This window comes from Halyomorpha halys, unplaced genomic scaffold (assembly GCF_000696795.3).
Source record: "Halyomorpha halys isolate HHAL.00 unplaced genomic scaffold, Hhal_1.1 Scaffold975.1, whole genome shotgun sequence".
NCBI classification, from domain to species: Eukaryota; Metazoa; Arthropoda; class Insecta; order Hemiptera; family Pentatomidae; genus Halyomorpha; species Halyomorpha halys.
In genome coordinates, this window is record NW_027109741.1 from 25,130 (window position 1) to 44,171 (window position 19,042).

Sequence of the window (19,042 nt, forward strand, 5' to 3'; positions counted from 1 at the left end):
TAGTATGTATGAGATCATTCATCAATATTACCTATTGCCCACAACTGTGTGGCAGATTGTAATATCTATCAATAAATAAATCTATCAATTTAAAAAAAAAAAATATTAGATACTGTTCAAAATGTTTTTAATGTATGCATTCACACAGGGTTTTTCAGCGTTAAATGGCCCCTCTCTAAATATGAATTAAGGATCTCAAAACAATTCAGTTTGAAGGTATCGCTGTCACGCTTGTTTATACAATATTTTAATTGCTATGAATTATTTATAATAAATAAATAAGTAAATGTAAAACATAAAATGTAAACAATAGCATTCATATTAAAAATTATTACCTTCATTTCTAACAAGGTGATACTATCCACGTGTTATCTCAGACTTTAATGAAACCTTTTGTTAAAAGGTCAAAACATATTAAATTAATGACCTCGATCCAAGAAATATTTAAATAATTTTAGACATTTTTACATTATCGTAAACCTTCCTTATTCTGCATGTATTTAATAGCTATTATTTATCAATTGATTCGTTTTTATTTGGTAGAATAAGAACAAAAAGTAGTTTATTGTATTAAATAAGTTTAAACGTCGGCATAAAATAAATAAATATGGTTTTGTTTATTTATGTTGTTCTTTGCTGACCGCACCCCCCGACAAACTTCTCCAATAATTAATAAATAAGTTTAAGTGTTCCAAATATTACAAAAACAAAAAGTTGCTTGCAGTTCAGATAGCTCAAAATCTCTCTTAAGTATCGTGCAGAATAGTTCATGTTTATGAAATTGTTACAATTTAAGTGATTTTTGAATGACAAAATTGTGAAAAAAATGTATACATATTTTTATTACTATTAAAAATCGTATTTTGTGATTGTAGGAAAAAAAAAATTGAAGGTGAAATTTGTGTGTAAAAATATTTCATTTTTTTATTACTATGCATTCATTTACTAAGCATTTTATGAGGCGCGAAAAATAAATATGAACTTTTTTTGGCTATAAAAAAATATTTCGTTCGACTTAATACTTAATACTGTACTGTGCATGGCACAATGAAGTAATAATATACCAATCAATTGGTTTTTCGACGTTGGTTAGCGAAAAAAATATAGCCAATTGTATTAATTTTTTTTTAATAATTTATTTATTGATATTTACAACTGTATACATATATACACATCAAGTAAATTTGCTGTAAGTGATATTATGACATGATAAAAACATGTGGAGAGTCTACCCATTGATAGAACTCCAAAAACATTTCTAAAGGAGAAGATCTCGAGGCCATATTCCTTTCAGAGGTCTAGGAGGATTATTAGGTAGTGAAGGAGTAGCCAGGTTAGAAACGTGTTGGTTTGGGTGGTTGGGAAGATTATTATGGAAGGATTGGTATCTAGTTTTGGCCAGATCGGCAACATAGGGGACATTGAGGTCCTGATGGATGATTTGATTTGTTTTGGAACATTAAGGATTTTACGAAGGATTATGGACTGTAAGGATTGGATTCGAGAGGAATTAGATGGTTTAGTGGAGCCCCATAGCTCAACTCCGTATGTCCAAATAGGCCTTATAATAGTCATGTAGATCAGTCTTATGTAATGGATTGGAAATTTGGACCGTTTGTCTAGTAAATGTTGTAATAGTCGGAATCGACGAGCAGTTTCCTGTCTTTTCAGTCTTGTATGAGGATTCCATGTCAGTCGTTTATTCAGATTTAGTCCTAAGTAACGGATCTGTTCAACAGGAATGAGTGGGGTATTATTAAAAGATACTGTAGGGCAAGACAAAGGTTTAGTACGAAGGGTAAATGTGATTAGCCAATTGTATTAAGTTTATATGTATTAAAAATCACAAATCAAAAAATAGTAAACCGAAAAAATCAAAAATATAAAAAGTCAGATTCGTTTTTGGCGTCCACAAGAACATAACTAAGAATTTAACAAAATTATTTTAGGAAGATAGTCTGGTTGGTGGTCAACAATGGTACCAAAATAGTCAAAAAAACTATTTATTAGATATAGTTATTTATTGTTTATATATTTTTTTACTACTTTGGTATCATTATTGACGGAATATCTTCCTACAATTACTTCATATGGCCAACCTTCTTCTTCCAAAATATATATCAAAAATACATTATTTTACCTGCCCCAGTTAGCAACACCAGTCGGAAGAACTTGTGTGTTGTGAGTAGACTATTATAACAATTCAGACCGCCTGACATTGCAAAATTGATGAGATGAAGTATATTTTTATTTTTGTTAAAATTGGTATTTTAGAATTTTTGAGGAAGCCAAAAACGAATTTGACTTGCTTTATCTTATAGACAATTTTTTTTTATCTATTATGTAGAAAATGATTTTAGGTTTATATCCCAATTAATACAATTGACTGTATTTTTTTGTTATTCTACATAAAAAAAAAAAAATTGATTGGTATATTATTACCTCACGATGTCAAAATAACAGAACAGTATTCATATAATTTAGACCAATAAAACTATCGAAGTAGGACAAAAACAAATTTTTTTAGACATAAAGTTGATATTCTTTTTTCACGTCTCAAACAATCCTTAATACGAATTTTTAAACAAATAAATTCTTTTTTTTTTAAATTTCCGCCTCAATTTTTATCAGGAAGTCACAAAAAACGCAATAACTTCAGAAATACACCACTAATCTTCAAGAAAATATTGAAAGGTTTAGGGCCCTCTAAACAGCACGAAATAGTAAAACTGTACATTCTTAAAAAAATTAATATCGGATATGTAAAATAAAACATTTAAGAAAATTTTTACAAAAAACAATCTTTTGTCCTTATTCTACATTAAAATGAATCGATTGTTATATAATAACGATTAAATACCTGCAGAGCAAAGACGGCATATGACAATATAAAAAAAGTCTAAAACTATAAAAATAGTCTATTTAAAATATTTTTTTATCAACTCCTAGGGCGCATTTGTAAGTATATTTGGACACGTGTCCAATAATTGTTTTTTAGTATTACCAAATAAAGTTTCATTGAAATTAATGATTTCACGTGCCCCTCACGGGGGACACGCTCGGTGTTTTTTAAAAACAGAAACAACAATATAAAAACTTTTACAATGTTAAAATGCTTGTTAGTTACAGAGTTCTATCTTCAACTTGGAGTCGCTTACCATAACTAATACCAACATTATTCTTTTGAATAAATCAGAGATTCCAAAAACTTCAATCACATTAAATGTTTAAGGGCATGTTTCAGGAGTAGAGTGTCGTCGGTTTATTGCTTTGAAAAAAATTATAGGGGATTCTAAGGTCTGCTCCTTGCGATGGCCAGACTTCCGTGGTGTTTCGACGTCTTACTGATAAGCATTTACGACGTCATAAAGTAACAGAGAATTCCTGTCGTACAGAGAAGATAGATACTTTGTTGTGGTGGTGACGTGGTTTGGCTGCTGAGCCCGAACTTTCAACTCCCTCCCTCATCTATAATTGTCACCTCGTAGGTCTTGGGAGGGGGTACATGTGCACATTTTCACATTCTTTATTTTATTTTTTCCTCCAACCTAATACCGCGATAAACCTACATCATACAGACACAAGATCAATGTCTACAGAGGAGTCATCAATCTCCCAGGGCAATCTTTAGGTCGTCGAGTGAGGAGGCATCATCCTGCTGGCGAAAATAAAAATAAAACTGGAGACTCCAAATCTCGTCACTCAAAGAGTACGTTCCCAAGGGGAAAGTGCCTTCCCACCTCCGAGGTCTGGGAGGAGGGAGAGAAGATCTTAATATACGTCTTCAGGTACGTGTCTTAATTAATTGCCTTAGGTAAGTGCCTTAAGTTCAACGATTGGCTGATGAACATGAACATGGTATGGCAATAATTATAATGTAATAATTATGCCGGAGCCGGAAACCGTTTCCTCAAACATTTTCTTTGATATTTTACTGACTAATATTTATTATCAAATGCAAATATAAATATAAAAATATATATCTTGTATACAAAGGATTGCGTTCTAGAAAGGTACGTTGTATAGGAATATAATAGAAAAATAAAAAATAAAATTTTATTAGAGGGGGAAATCAATTGCTTTGTTCAAATTGCTCAATTGTAAACTTAAGGAGATGTAATATAATGCTCTAAACCTTTGAGTTACAGTTTATGCTTCACCCTGAAATATAGAAAAATATGGCTTAGACCAATTGTAAGAAAAAATAATTGACTTAAAAAAATTCTAAGTTTACATTGATTACGAAGGAAACTTCTGTTTGTAACGAGCATCCGACAAAATTAGGAAAATGTGACATGCATTCATGAAATGTAGAAATACCCAAATGAACAAAATTCAAAATAAATTTACTTTTTTACAATATTATTATACAAGTTTCAGAATGTTTAATAATGAAATTAGTATGCAATCTAAACTGGAAAGGTTGGTAAAGTTGTCTAAACGATACGGAGCTGTACGTAACTATAGTATCTTCTTTTAGCGTTTCGTAAAAGTATTGTGATCTCGCAAGGTTTCGAATTCCAGTTTTTGTCAGAAATACACTTTTTGATTTTTCGACATCGTTATAAAAAATTGCCTTTTATTTAGTTCGCTTTACCTATATTTAAGTCTTTCAGTTGAAAAGATGACCATCTGAATAAAATCATTATTATTTTTTTCAATATTCATTCAATTACAATTAAATATTGAATAAATCGGTATTTCAGTTAACTCTTATACTTATATTTCAGTTTTACTTTTCCAAAAGAAAAATATTAATAGTTTGGAAAGAGAAATATTATTATTTCTGTTGAAGTTGGAGTTCGTTAACTGAAAGGAAAATTTGGAAAATCAGTACAGGAAAATCTTTTCACAGAAAATTGTATAAAAATATCTGTTCCAAAACGAGAGAGTAAATTTCAAATCAAAGTTAGATGGTAAGTGAATTTATGTGATGCACGCACTGTACCAGATTTTTATTTTATTGAGAAGTAATGTGTGCTGTGACATACAAATGAGTTTACCTTCGATAGTTTTGCAAAAGCAACTTCTTTCCCTATTAAAAAACAACTTTCGTAAACTTGGAAACGATTTATAAAGTAAGAAAGATCGATCAAATGCGAAAATCCATGAAAGTCCTCCAATTCCTCTACGTCAGCTAAGCGACGAAGAAGATTCCAATTTCTCCTTTTCCAAGGACCATCAAACAAAGAACTGAATGAGGTTCCCTTCACACAACTTCAACACAAAAGAAACCCATAATTTCTTTGTCTCAACAATATTAAACAAAGGTGCCAGGGTCGAAACCTCCAAACGAAAAGAACTTCTGGCTATTTACTCTTCCTTTTTCTTAGAGGATATGTTATCTTCTTTGACCCAGAGAATCAGATTGAACATCAAAAATTGTTCGAAATTAGCGGGTAAGTAACTTTTCATAAGTTTCTTCTCCCAGAAATCAATATTTTGGGTTTGTGAATTCGTTTGAAATATATTTTGGTGGTCCCAGTGAGCCCTGGAAAATTAAAGTAATCTTTAATCACCACAGTCGAGGTTAAATATATGTGTTTATAAAGAGTGTTTCTTGAACCCCCTTCATTAGTATTCCTGAAGGTAAGAAGAACGTAAAACAAGTGTTTATTTAACACTCAGTTTAGTAGGAGGCGTTCAAACTGCTACTCTGCATAAATAAATTTCAAGAATTGGGCGAACTTAATTAATTTTTTGCTACGCCGTAAAAACATAGAAAGTTTTTTTGTTTTTTTTTTTTTATTAAATCAAGGTTTTGGAGCCCCTTCATATCGTGAAGGTCTGAAAAAATAGTCGGTAGTTCTTTTTCTTTCTTTTTTTTAATTTAAAAAATAAAGTTATAATAATAGTAGTAATATTATCGGTTATCTTAAATTTGTCATTAGGAGGCCATTTACGAATTAAAAATCTTTCTTCATTTGTTACTTGGTCTTGAATACTATACGTCTAAGTTTCTGGTCTTTAACAACAATTTTCAGTGGACGCAGTTGGATATTGTTTTAAGAATTCAAAACTACGCTTCAAGTCTCTCAGACACCCGTATATTAAAAGCTAAACAACGTTTCGGTACACCTCACATCAACAGTTTAAAAAATCATCGATCAGAGTAGTAAATCTGAATATATAATAAATGCTTTAAATTATTAGAGCAATGTCTAATACATGACTTTTTCAATTACTACTATATCCGCTTAACACTTATTTCATGTTTCATTTGTTTTCCTGAAAATTCCTAGAACAATGAAATGCTTTTAATAGTCAGTTGTGCCGATTTTTGAGAGACAAGTTTTTTTTTTTTTTTTTTAATAATATGTTTCGCAGGCTATATATTATTATGTATACTATGTATTTTCCAGTTATTTTGTTCCTTAATTATTTCACCTAAACCTCGAAAAAAAGATATGTCAACATTCATTCCTAGTAGATATGTCAAAAACCCCAAAAAATATAAGGATAATTCTCATGAATTATTGATTGAAATAGTTGTTTGTTGATTTTATTACAGATAGAGAAATATTCGTATGTTACTAATAAAACACTTCATATTATTAATAATACTACATACCTTTGGTTTAGTTTTTATGTGTTATTCTTGCTTAATTAGTTTTTCATAAATTTATTCCCTTTATTGCCACGTCAAATCGTAATTTTTTCGTCACTCAAAACAATATTATTATTATTTGACCTTGAAATATATTAATTATAGTTATCATAATTATATACTTTTTCGTAAATTACTTTGATTAATTGATGTTAGATGTTATATCATCCCACCTGCTTCCTTGCTATTAACTTTTATTTATTCTGATCCTTTATTCTTATTTTTGTTTACCTATTTCATCACAAGTAGTCTTGTTGGGTAATACATTCTAACGGTATCGTTATAAAGTTGAAAAGTGGAGTTCGAAGTTTCTCAACCTGTGTTTCAATTTTCCAATTTCAATGATTCTAGATTTCGTTATTTAATAGTATTAGATAGCCAGAATAACATGCCATACAGTACAGGGTCTTGGATCTATAATTATTCATTATAATTTATAAAAATATTATTGGATTTTTTTTTATATTTATAAAGTCAATAATGCTATTAGAGATTTTTGCAAATAGTTGTTATGAGAAACGAGAGAAGAATGGACTAAATTGATCAAAACGTTAAGTTTATTTTTAATCATTATTCCTAAAATTTGGAAGAAATAAATAAAGAAATAAAAGTAAACTAAAGATGAATGTTGTATAAATGAAAAGTGAAAATTTATATAAAATGGAGCAATTTTTGAATTAAAAAAAAGTATTAGACAAATAATAAAAAAGCAGATAAAAGAGTATAAAAATACGGTACACACTGAAAAACTAAAAATAAGGGATAAAAGAATAAAGTTAAAAAAAAAAGTATAATAAATAATAAAATAGGAAACTAATCTTTCAGAAGGTGAAATAATAGCGTGTTCAGAAATACTTAAATAAATAATTATTATAATCTTATTATGATTATCAAGTTTTATATTTGTTTTCATTTTATCTTATTTTTTATTATATTAATATTTGTTTTCTTTTCAAGGTATTATCACTATCTGATGATACATTTCTTTGACTTAAAACTTGCAGGACACCAAAAGCAATGAACCTGTGGACGCTACCTATGCTGTTGTTGGTGGCCTCCACAGAAGCCGCCAGGATCTTGGTCTTCATTCCGATAGCGGCTAAATCGCACCACTTTGTCTTCAGGCCGGTTATGGAAGCACTGGGAAGGAGAGGACATGAGGTGGTTTACTACACGGGGTACCCTTACGAAGGAAATATTCCACCTGGAATTGTGCAGTTGGACCTTTCTGGAGAATTGCCTAACTTCCACAGTATGATAACTATTAAGCGAAATCCAGAATTATTTAAATGTGCTTAATAAACTCAACATAACTCTAAAACAGTCTGTTATGTGTTTTTATTTAGCTACTGTAAACATAATGGATTTTGTTAACACTACTATCATCGAAGAAACGCAAAAACTTTTCGAATTATCTTTATTCTTAATACCTTACTATATGAAAAGCCCGACGGTACAGAAACTGGTACACTCAGATGAGAAGTTTGATGCTGTGTTATCTGAGTCTTACATCACTCAGGAATACATATCGGCTTTTATACATAAGTTCAATGCTGTGGGAATAGAACTTGTTTCTTTAGGTAAGATGTGACAGTGTTTTATTATAAACTTACTTTCATATATTTATATATACGATATTTAAAATATAAAGAACATGCAGCAACAATGCAAGTAGAGAACTGCACAAATGCAACTCGTGTTCTCCTCATTTGTGCCTAATTTGTTCCCATTGAGATAGTTGGCAGTTTAATCTTATCTCAATAGGACTTAGAGAACACATCCCATCACATTGCTGAGCACATCCCACCCACCTTTCCATGAGAACATGCCTGTCCTAATTGTAGTTCTTTATTATACGACACCTGTAATATTAAATGTAGCTTGATTAAAATTTACAAAATGAAACATTTAAATAAGCAAAAATTGTTTCTACTGCTGCCCATCATTGCAGATCTTCATCCCCAAGACTTTTTTTATGTTCATTGTATGAGCGTAGAATATTAATTTTTTATGAATTGTCTTCGTGATATGTATCTGTGTCTGCTGTGGGTAAGATCCAAAAATACGGTAATATTTAATTCCTTTTTATTTATATATATCTTTATTGAGGTTTACAACTGTACATAATAATACATTTAGTAAATTTGCTATAATTTGATAATTTAGTGATACAAGCGTGCAGAGAAAGTACCCATCGGTAGCATTCTGCCGTTCTTTTTAAAACTTTCATTTTGGACTTTACTCCTTTAACGCAGAAAACAAAGAAGTTATCTTTTCAGGTTCATTATTATAGACTTAAAATTAAATGTTATGTTATAGAGATTAAATATAATAAAAACACATATATATATTGGATTGTAAAATAAATTCAGGATTAATAAGGACAACAAAACGTACATAGAGGAGTTCATTGCGCAAAAATCTGAGAAGTTTTGGGAGGACGGAATTAAAAAAATTACCTAAAAGATGGCAACATGTAATAGATCAAAAAGGGTTATATATAATTGATTAAAAATGTTTACAAGAATCTGAAATTTTCATTGAAATCACCAGAAAAAAAACAAAAAAAAAACGCTACGAACTTATTTTATGATCCAATACTATACCTTATTTTTCTATCTGTGTATCTATATCAGTCCATGAATATATATGTATATTCATTATATATACATAATGAATATTCATACATATATTGATACATATGTATATTCATATTCGTTATTTATTTATTTGAGGTTACAATGGTAACATTGACATCATAGGTGCATATAACTACAAGTTTTTTATTATTTCATAATTAATATACGAAATGAGAAAGTAATATTGCAAATAAATGATTTTGATTCATAATTTATTCATTCCAGAAGTATTTTTATACAGGAGAAAACGTTAGTCATTCATACAAGAAATAAAATTTATTTCATTAGCCAAAACTTATTAAAATTTATTATAGTTAAACTATATATAATATTTAAAAAATTAAATTACATCGAATACATTTTTTATAATTTTTATAAAATACTTGATTAATGGTATCTTGAATAAAGTTCACTGCTGGTTGAGACATCTTCTTCGTTCTAAATTCATAATTCTTCATATTTTTTTTCACATTTAGTTATAAATCAGAGTCTATTTGAAGAAGTTAGTTTACATTTTGCTCTAGGTTAACTTACAATTTTACTATAATTAATGGTTGTTGTGCCTATTAAGTTATCCTTTCCTTGGTAAAATAGATTAAATGAATTGTAAATGATAATCATAGTATATAATACAGAATAAAGTAAGAGGACGTGGTAGCTGAGTAAGGTAGTCGAGGGTTCCAGAGTGCTTGGTTCTAAAACGTATAGGGTTAGATTCTCATTTTGAGGCTATAAAGGTCCTCAATAGAGGGTCTGGACCAAAAAAAAAAAAAAAATCAAGCCATCATTTAAAGAAATTTAATATTTATTATATATTTAGTTTGGATTAACTACAATTCACTGTGGTTAAAAAATAACAAATTAATATATGGTTTAACTTTGCATTAAATTTATCCATCTATAGCTTAATATGGACTCACTGTGTATTTTATTTGGATTATAGGTGACTTTGGATGGATGAACGAATTGGCTGGACTGCCAGACAATCCTTCATATCAAGTAGACTTTAAAGCCGAACTAACCCAAAATATGAACTTCTGGCAGAGAGTGTACAATACGTACGTGTATGCAGTGACACATATTGGAGGATACTATTACATGAAGGAAATGGAAAAGATGGTTGATCAGTATTTCAACTACGCTGGCCACGAGAGCAGGCCTCCTTTCTTGAAATTACTGGCTAATAGGAGTCTCATCTTAGTGAACTACCACAATGTCGTAGGTTTCCCGGTCCCAAAGCCACCACACAGGAAGGATATTGGTGGAGTCACTATAACATCTAGGAAACCTCTGCCAAAGGTGTCGTATATTTTTTACCTTTATTATGTAAATATACAAAAATAACTACTTGACTTTTGATATTTATGCCATATTCTACATCTGTTTTTTATTTTGTAAGATTTTCAGTTCAAAGTTAACTAATAATGTGGGGAACGCGGTAGTCCTAATTCTAAGGACCCATGTTAGAATCCGGCTGGGCAGAAAATTTTCTCCTGTTACACTGTAGCCGTGAGTCAACCCTTAAAATAAGAGCGTGATTCTGACCAAATCACCTCCTTGTACAACCGTTGGTCTAGTAATAGTACTTCTTTACAAAGTACTGGATCCCTGACCCTCCATTGTTTGTAGCGGTACAGATTTAAATTTTAAATTAAACTAAGAATGTAAAATTAACTCATGTATATCATATTTTTTTTCTTTAAGTTTCCATATTAGTTATTCCATCTGTCTTCTCTAGACTAATAAACTTATTTTCTTCATTCTCAGTTTCCTGGAGTTTTTACCTGAGAGAGTGATAAAATGTTAAAATTTAACTGAAAATTCATTGAAATTAAAAAGAAATGTAATACGGTTGTATCAGAAAGAATAAATATTTATGAATTTGGAAAAAATAATTCAGAATGATTGATAACTAACATATTCTGTTTAGTTATATCATTTTTTTTAATGGAGGAATCGATTGCAAGTCTTCAATATTAAGCATGTCGTAGTAATTTAATATTGTTTTAAATATTTAAGGATATTGGTGTTACGCGGTGGGTATGGTACCGGATATATGTCTCCTGGGCCTCGATTATGTCGTTATTTTGTTACATAAAGCACAGCCTATAAAAAGGAACTATCCTTCATTAAGGAAACATCAAGATTATTAAACATAAATGGTCAGACGAAACCGGTTTAGACAATTGCATTAGATGGTTTAAATGATTTCCAGAAGCTAGGATCTGCTCTGCTAGGATCTACAAACAATTCATAGCAACCCAATAAATTTCACAAACACTTTAAATTCAAAACCATATTCCACTTTTAGCCAAATCTTGCTGGAGATCATATCTAGCATGCACGATTTTTATGTAGATAAGAAAATCTGTAGGAATTACCATAATTTTACCTAGATATTTTTATTTTATAGAAAATACAAACAATTATGGATGATGCGTTAAACGGTGTTATTTATTTCTCTCTCGGATCTCACATAAATGTATCGCATCCTGCCAATAAGAAACTTGTTGAAGTATTTATGAAGGTCTTCGAAGAGGTGCCTCAGAAGGTTCTCATGAAGTGGGAAAAGGCAGAATTTGATGGAAAACTTCCGAAAAATGTACATTTGGAGAAATGGTATCCGCAGCAAGACGTATTGGGTACTTTCATTCACATTATAATAAATTATATTTTGAAATGCTCTTTTAACCATTTCATTCTTATAAAAATAATGACAAATCTCTTATTAAAAACAATACTGCAGTTAATTTGTAATTATAAGCCATTTGAATAGATATACTGCATAATGTATAGCAATGAAAACATATGAGGAAATCTTAACTTATTTTGTAATTAGGAACGGTTGGTGTAGCTAAAATTTAGTCCACAGACATTTATCAACAGTTAACTGATATATCTGGGTTTAATCCGTCCTCGTGATGTCTTAAGTTGCGTTAAATATAAAAAGGTCTTACATAAAATGAAATAATTCTAGTCGTTTTCCATTAAAAATGACTACATAATGGAAAGAAATGTTGACACCACTTAAGAAATCCCGACGAAAGTCAAGTCTCTGTTAACTCAATTTTTAGGCAATTTGACTTTTCTAGCTATCACGGCTACCACAGATATACAGTTTTCCATTTTTCTATTTTTGTTTAACTTATTAAATAAAAAAAGATTTTTTAGAATAATAATCATAATGGATTTCTTGTTTTTTTTAGTATAAATTTAAGTAGTGATTGTTCTTAAATTATCCAGTTGCGTTAATGTAAACAATTGATAAGAAAATTGAAATCTAGTACAATTAAAGTTTCCGATTAAATGTCAATGTGTCTACCAAAAAGTTATAATGGGGGCATCCTAATGTAGTAAAATCATATCCCTATTGAATACATTAACTTGTAACGCCATTGTGGCAGGGAAAATTTTAAATTTAGAATTAAAGTGAACACATTTTCGGTCTAGAGTTGAATTTTTCAAAAATTCTTTACTTTACAGAAGTGGATATTGTTAACGTTTGATAGAAAACTCCTTAATTTATTTTTCAGAAACGTTATTTCACTATAAAGAATTAATTAATCATGGAGTAAATAAAGAAAACAAAATCAGAAACTCACATTATATACTTTTTCTTGTTTATATAATCGTAATTGATACAAAAATTAAAAAAAAAAAAAGCAACTTTGAACCGTTGAATATATAAATTAGATAATATTATAATTTGTCATTGGATAATATCAGTTTACAAAATATATCGTATTCACTAAGTAAATGTGTAAAAAAAAATATCGAGATGCTCTAATAACAAACAATATAGGAATCTAAATACTACCCACTTCTACAGTATTAGTAACAATGTAAGTGTTACATTAATGTTTATTAATGTAAAGTGTTATTAATTTGTTTTTCAGCCCACAATAACACTGTTCTCTTCATCACCCATGGAGGTTACCTCAGTCTTCTAGAAGCGGTCTATTTTGCTGTTCCTGCTATAGGCGTACCCTTCTTCGTAGATCAGCCGAAGAATTTTCGCTTCGCCGATGAAGTAGGTGTAGGAAAAATGCTGAGGCTTGCCGATATAAACTATTATAATGTATCCAGAATGGTAAAGGAAGTTCTATCGAATAAAACGTAAGCAATAATTTAATAGAATGAAGGGGCAATAATTTAATCGAAAAACTCCAAACTTATATTTTATAATATCCATAGAATAATAGTGGTTACTAAAAAATAGTCAATACATGTCAATTGAATGTATCAAGAAATAAATATTAAAAAAAAAAGGACATATAGAAAAAGCCACATATTTTTGTTATTTATTTCTTAAATTGACAAATATGTTGCATTTAAAAAATAAGCGTAGATTATTTAAGAAATAAGACACAATTTCCAATTAGATATATACCTAAGAAGTGAGAGCAGTAGTGTAATAATAACAATATAATAAAAAATAGGGATATTGTACTAGTTTTTCCTGAAGGGGTTATTAATTATATTCTATATAAGATATAATTTAATAAGAAGAGGAATTTTTCAAATATTTTATTCTTTTCTCAAAGATAAAAAAAAAAAAAAAATGGTTCTTCTGTTGTTTTTATAGCTTTCTGATTTTGTGGCTCACTTATTTTCCGAAACATTTATGGATAAAAAATACCTTATTGTCTAAATGCTAATACCATTTAACCTCTAAATGGTATTAGAGGTTAAGCCAGTACAATTTAATTATTAGTTGATTTGGTTGACCTTTAACCATAACTATTTGACCTAAAACTTAGTTATTTCTTTGTTCAAAAAAATCCAAAAATTACAATCCACTAGAGTTTTAAACCAAATTGTTATTAGTGATTCTACACCCAAGAACATTCCAAAGGGCTCTAGAAATCCAGATAAAAAATTATCTATATAAAATTGTTACAATTTGTTTGCATTGTTCTTTTCTGCCTTTATGAGTGGGGAAGGCAAAATTAATTTTGATATCTATGAAAATTCCTATTTAAGGGATTTTAAGAACAATAAAAACAAGTTTTACATACTTTTTTTTTTTTTTTTTTTTTTTTTAAAATTGCCCTTTGAGGAAGGAAATTAATCGATGGTAAAAGCTGCCAGAAAAGGTGAAGCCAAATTTTCGGGTCATATGGCGAACTCCAGGTGCGTGACAGAATAGTCAAATTCAATCACCGTCTGCCATCACTTTTAGTTTAGATTACAATGACGGACATTCCTATAAACATCAAGGGCGCAATAAAATACTCTCATTTTTCCTTCAGTTTTACTTTAAATGAGAGTAGGGCATATCGTTCTCCTAGATAAAGCGTATGAAGTAAATGCTCAACTTATTCTTATGATCCTATCTCATTCTTTCTCAATGACTAGTGAATTGCTTAAACGTTGAAGGGATATTTATTTATTTTGACTTGGATACCTAAGTTATTTGGTCTGGAGTATTTTATTATTATTCTAATTGTTAAAGTAATAGAAACTATATTTGTAAAAATGAACAGGCTTCTTAGTACATCTAGCTTACACATTCCTTCGATTCGCTTTCGCGTTCTCATATCTAACTATTTTAATTAAATAAATCAATAACAAATAAGAATAATTATTTCCTGAGGAGCATTTGAATGTGCCAGGTAATTAAAATCTAAAAATTAAAAATTAAGTATTTGAAACTCATTATTTAAAAATCCTATTTAAAAAAAAGTTTTGGAGCTTGTTACGCATATTACAAAGAAAACGTATTTAATAGGTCTTTCTATGGTTTATTAATGACAATGGTTTCTTTCAGGTACAAAGAAGAAATTACAAGAAGGTCTAAGATTTTCCGAGACAGACCTATGGAACCTCTCGACGAAGCGGTGTTTTGGATTGAGCATGTTATCAAGTACCCAGACGTTCTTAAACCAAAAGCTATCAGCTTGTCATACATTCAGCTGCATCTCATAGACGTTAAGCTGTTCATTATAACAGTGATCTCAGCTGCTATGTTACTCGCATCGAAGTCTATTACTTTTATCATAAAGATTGTAAAAGAGAAATGTACGACTAGAAAAGAGAAAAAAAGCTGATAGATTTAATGGAAAATGATCCACTGATGAACTTGTCAGAGAACGTGAGTGAAAATTGTTTTTTTTTTTCTTATGAATTATGAAATGATTTTCATAAATATTATTTCAGAATTTTTGCAGATTGAAATTCCATTATTTTTTGTTACTATTTTACCTAATTGAGGAGGTAAAAAAATAAACAGCTAGAATAGCACTATTCTAGACGTTGCTATGATGATGTTAAATGAAAGATCCTGTCATTTAAATAAGTCTGTTATTTATTTTAGATAAGTAAATACCTCATTTGTTTTTTTACCGAAATTGTTAAATGGAATAATTAAAAATATAAACAAAACAGTATCACTTTGGTGTAATGTTTACCTTCCCTTTAATTATAAACTATTAGATGTATATTCTTAATCAACATGCAGTAAAATGAGCTTTTCTCAGATTATGCAATTATTAGAAGAACATAAAGGGCTAAGAACAAAAGAACAAAAAAAAGTAGTATATGTTTATACACATAAAAAACATAAGCGCATATATTTGTGAGTATGTAAATATATACATTTTTTTCAGACCTTGATTATAGATGATTGATTTGAGAAAATATATATTTTAAGTTATCCTATTTTACAAACTTTAAACATTTATTTAAAACCAGAAAATGGTTAGTAGAATGTATCTTCATTCATTCGATTATCAATTGGAGTAAGTTATACAATCGAATGTTAACTTATAATTGTAATTTAACATAACTCTATTTATGTGTAGTCTTTAATGCATAAATAAATACTATTTTTTTAACATTGAAAGTACTACATATGCAAAAACCCTGATATTCTTTAACGAAATAAAAACAAGTGGCAATATTATGAAACAACTATCGTTTGTTATCATTTGAGTAAGTGTTTGAGACGCCGAAAAGAGTCTTATAAGCATAATACCATTCGGTTTTGGTCTAATCCTCAACATGATCTTTCTATTTATTTTCTTGTATCACTTGAAATGTAAACTAACTTTTTTGTTGATACCATTAGAGAAATTAATCGTCCAAGTGTGTAATACATATCCACTGCGATGTGGATGTCAGAATTATAGTAGTGCATAAGAACTCTAGGTTGGAGAATTCATGTAAGTGTAGTACATGTTTAAAAGCAACCTATAGGCAAGTATAAAACATATATGTAAACAACGCAATTGCTTTTTCTTTCCATTCTGTTGGTAGAGAAATTGTCTAAAGTAGCTGTTTATGAAGAGGATATATTGATTTTATTTATTACTAAAATTTTCCAATAAATAAGATATTAATATCATTCCCACGTGTCGTAGTCTTATTAAAAAAATGGGGAATTAGTACAAGAGGCGTGCAGAAAAAAAGGTAGTTATCTCACCACAGTTTTTGATTTCTTTAATGAAACCTATGTATGATTAATAGTCAAAACTGATGAGTCTGCCAACTATAGGTAGGGGGAATAAAAAATGGTGGCTGTTTCAAAACCTTCAGAAAACATTAATGTGTCATTCGGAGATCTATATCTTAAAAACTATTAACAACACTAAAAAAATCTAAAATAACATTATTTAAAGAAGAGTAAATTTTCTGAAATATTAGTCCTGATGGAACACTGTATTAGGAGTTTGTTGTGAACACTGTGTAGGAGGAGCTTTATACGTTTTACGTCCAATAGTGGTTGAGATATAGCCTTTTAATAAGCAACATTATATAAAAATGTACTGAAATATCAGAAGTTAGTTAATTTATATTGAGAAATCTATATCTCAGGAACTATGTGACTATTAAACTGCATAATCATCTATAGAGATTAATTCAAATAATAGTTGGATCGTAGTGTTGTTTACTTCCAGGCCAATCAGCGGTCCTACATAATGTTATTTCTCCGATTAAACTTTGAAGCTTACTCTCGGCAACTTTAATCTCAGCGCTGTGATAAATTATTGAATCCATGGTATTAATCATGATTAGAAGATAATGCGCCAAGAAATAGCAGAAGCGAGCGAACATCAAGTTTTACAGAGAGCTCTATTTATAACGTTTCTAAATTGCAATAGTTGCGTTGACAGCCATATTTACGAATAATGAAACCAACTGAAACCGTCATAATTATAATCATCATATCTACGTGACGAGAATTTCTCATGGAATGGGGTAATTTTTTTTTTTTTTAGATAACAGTCATAAATTATACTTAAAACGTATAATAAAGCGCAAGCAGAGTTGGTCAAAAATTATTCGATTGACGATATGAATACATTCGTATGCATGAATAGTCTACACGAATAATCAAGTATTCGCGAAATTTTCATATGAATAATCATTTATTCGAAAAAAAATACGAATAACCGTACGATTACATTGGTATTCACGTATTTTTCACAGATATAATGTTATATTCGAAAAAAATGGTTTACATCCAAATACATTTGAATCCAATGAATTACATTAATACAAAAATTTTTGTCTTAAAGACCTATGAAGGTCACTGTATATATTTTATGAACGCGAGTCGATTTATTTCAACTTTTTTGATTTTTAAGATATCTAGGCCCCTGGAGGTTTTAGAATTTGTAGAAAATGAAAATGTTATCGGTTATAATCTCACGCGCCCGTGAATCATTTTATTTTAATTTTTCAGGTTACTAAAATGTAGGGATCCCTTTATATGTATTTAGAGAAATTAAAAAGAAAAAATCAATTGATAATAAGATTAAGCACTCGCGTATCGATTAATTTTAATTTTTTCGATTTCTGAAATAAGAGGATCCCTTTATATATTTTCGGACGTGGAGAAAATAAAAATGGTATTGATTTTATAATCATGCCCTTGTATACCTTGTATATATAAGTAAAAAAAATGGAAACGTTAGCACGCGATCTTAAAATCTATAACATTTCTGTTTTCCACTCCTGTATGAACATATGAAGCGTCTCTCATTTATTAGATATCAGACAAGTTTAAAAAAATCGATACGCGATTCTAAAATCAATATCATTTTCATTGTAAGCATCTTGCAAAACATAGAAAAGTACCTAATATATTAGAAATCAAAAAAGTTAAAGTAAATCGACAGAATTTTCACATTCTGCATATCCTAAAGCATATAAAGGAACCTTAACATCTTAGAAAGCAGAAAAGTAAAAATAAATCGATACGCGATCTTAAAATCGATCACATTTGCATTTTCTTGATCCCCTAAAACATAAGAAGAAACGTATATATATTAGGATTAACCATATTGAAATTATTAACCCAAAAAAAAATGTTTAATTAATGTCTGAGGCGTGTTCCATAGTACTATTTTGAGAAGTTTATATCAACAGAAGGGTTACTCAGTCATGAAAAACAAACGTGGAGTCATTATTACAAATTGTGAAATTCACACTAAAAATCTTTTAGTGTCTAATCAAATATTCTCTTGAACATTGAAAGTATTTATTTAAACAAATATAGATTGCGTATCGTCCAATAATCTCAGGTCAATTAATGCGTAACTATTTTTCGGAATCAAAGTAAACAAGATTCAAGTATGGTCCTATTTAAACAGAAGAAAGCCATCACTTAGTGAACATCCTAGGTTTTTTTTTTTTTTAGCATTGTTTTTATTTAAGTTTCTTCCAGAATTTTCTGTAGCGTTGAGAGCTGAGATCTGGAACGAATTTGGAAAACTCTTTATTGGAACCGGTAAAGCACTGTAAATTATTTATAATAATAAAAATTATTATAATTAGTGCATCAAGTAAAATA

At 29.4% G+C, this 19,042-nt stretch overlaps 2 protein-coding genes across 2 annotated transcripts in view; both read left to right on the forward strand.

Moving 5' to 3' along the window:
- LOC106687521 (uncharacterized) overlaps window positions 1–15,340 on the forward strand; it is a 36,528-nt gene extending 21,188 nt beyond the window's left edge. Inside the window, exons 9-15 of the mRNA XM_067047917.1 lie at window positions 3,579–3,788; window positions 7,612–7,859; window positions 7,954–8,187; window positions 10,190–10,545; window positions 11,660–11,888; window positions 13,143–13,362; window positions 15,017–15,340. Coding sequence (XP_066904018.1) covers window positions 3,579–3,788; window positions 7,612–7,859; window positions 7,954–8,187; window positions 10,190–10,545; window positions 11,660–11,888; window positions 13,143–13,362; window positions 15,017–15,296 — 1,777 coding nt within the window. The 3' untranslated portion in view covers window positions 15,297–15,340. The remainder of the gene's footprint in view (window positions 1–3,578; window positions 3,789–7,611; window positions 7,860–7,953; window positions 8,188–10,189; window positions 10,546–11,659; window positions 11,889–13,142; window positions 13,363–15,016) is intronic.
- Window positions 15,341–16,338: 998 nt separating this feature from the next.
- Window positions 16,339–19,042, forward strand: part of LOC106687522 (UDP-glucosyltransferase 2) — a 22,497-nt gene continuing 19,793 nt past the window's right edge. Inside the window, exon 1 of the mRNA XM_014431453.2 lies at window positions 16,339–16,409. The gene's annotated coding sequence lies outside the window, so the exon portion shown is untranslated. The remainder of the gene's footprint in view (window positions 16,410–19,042) is intronic.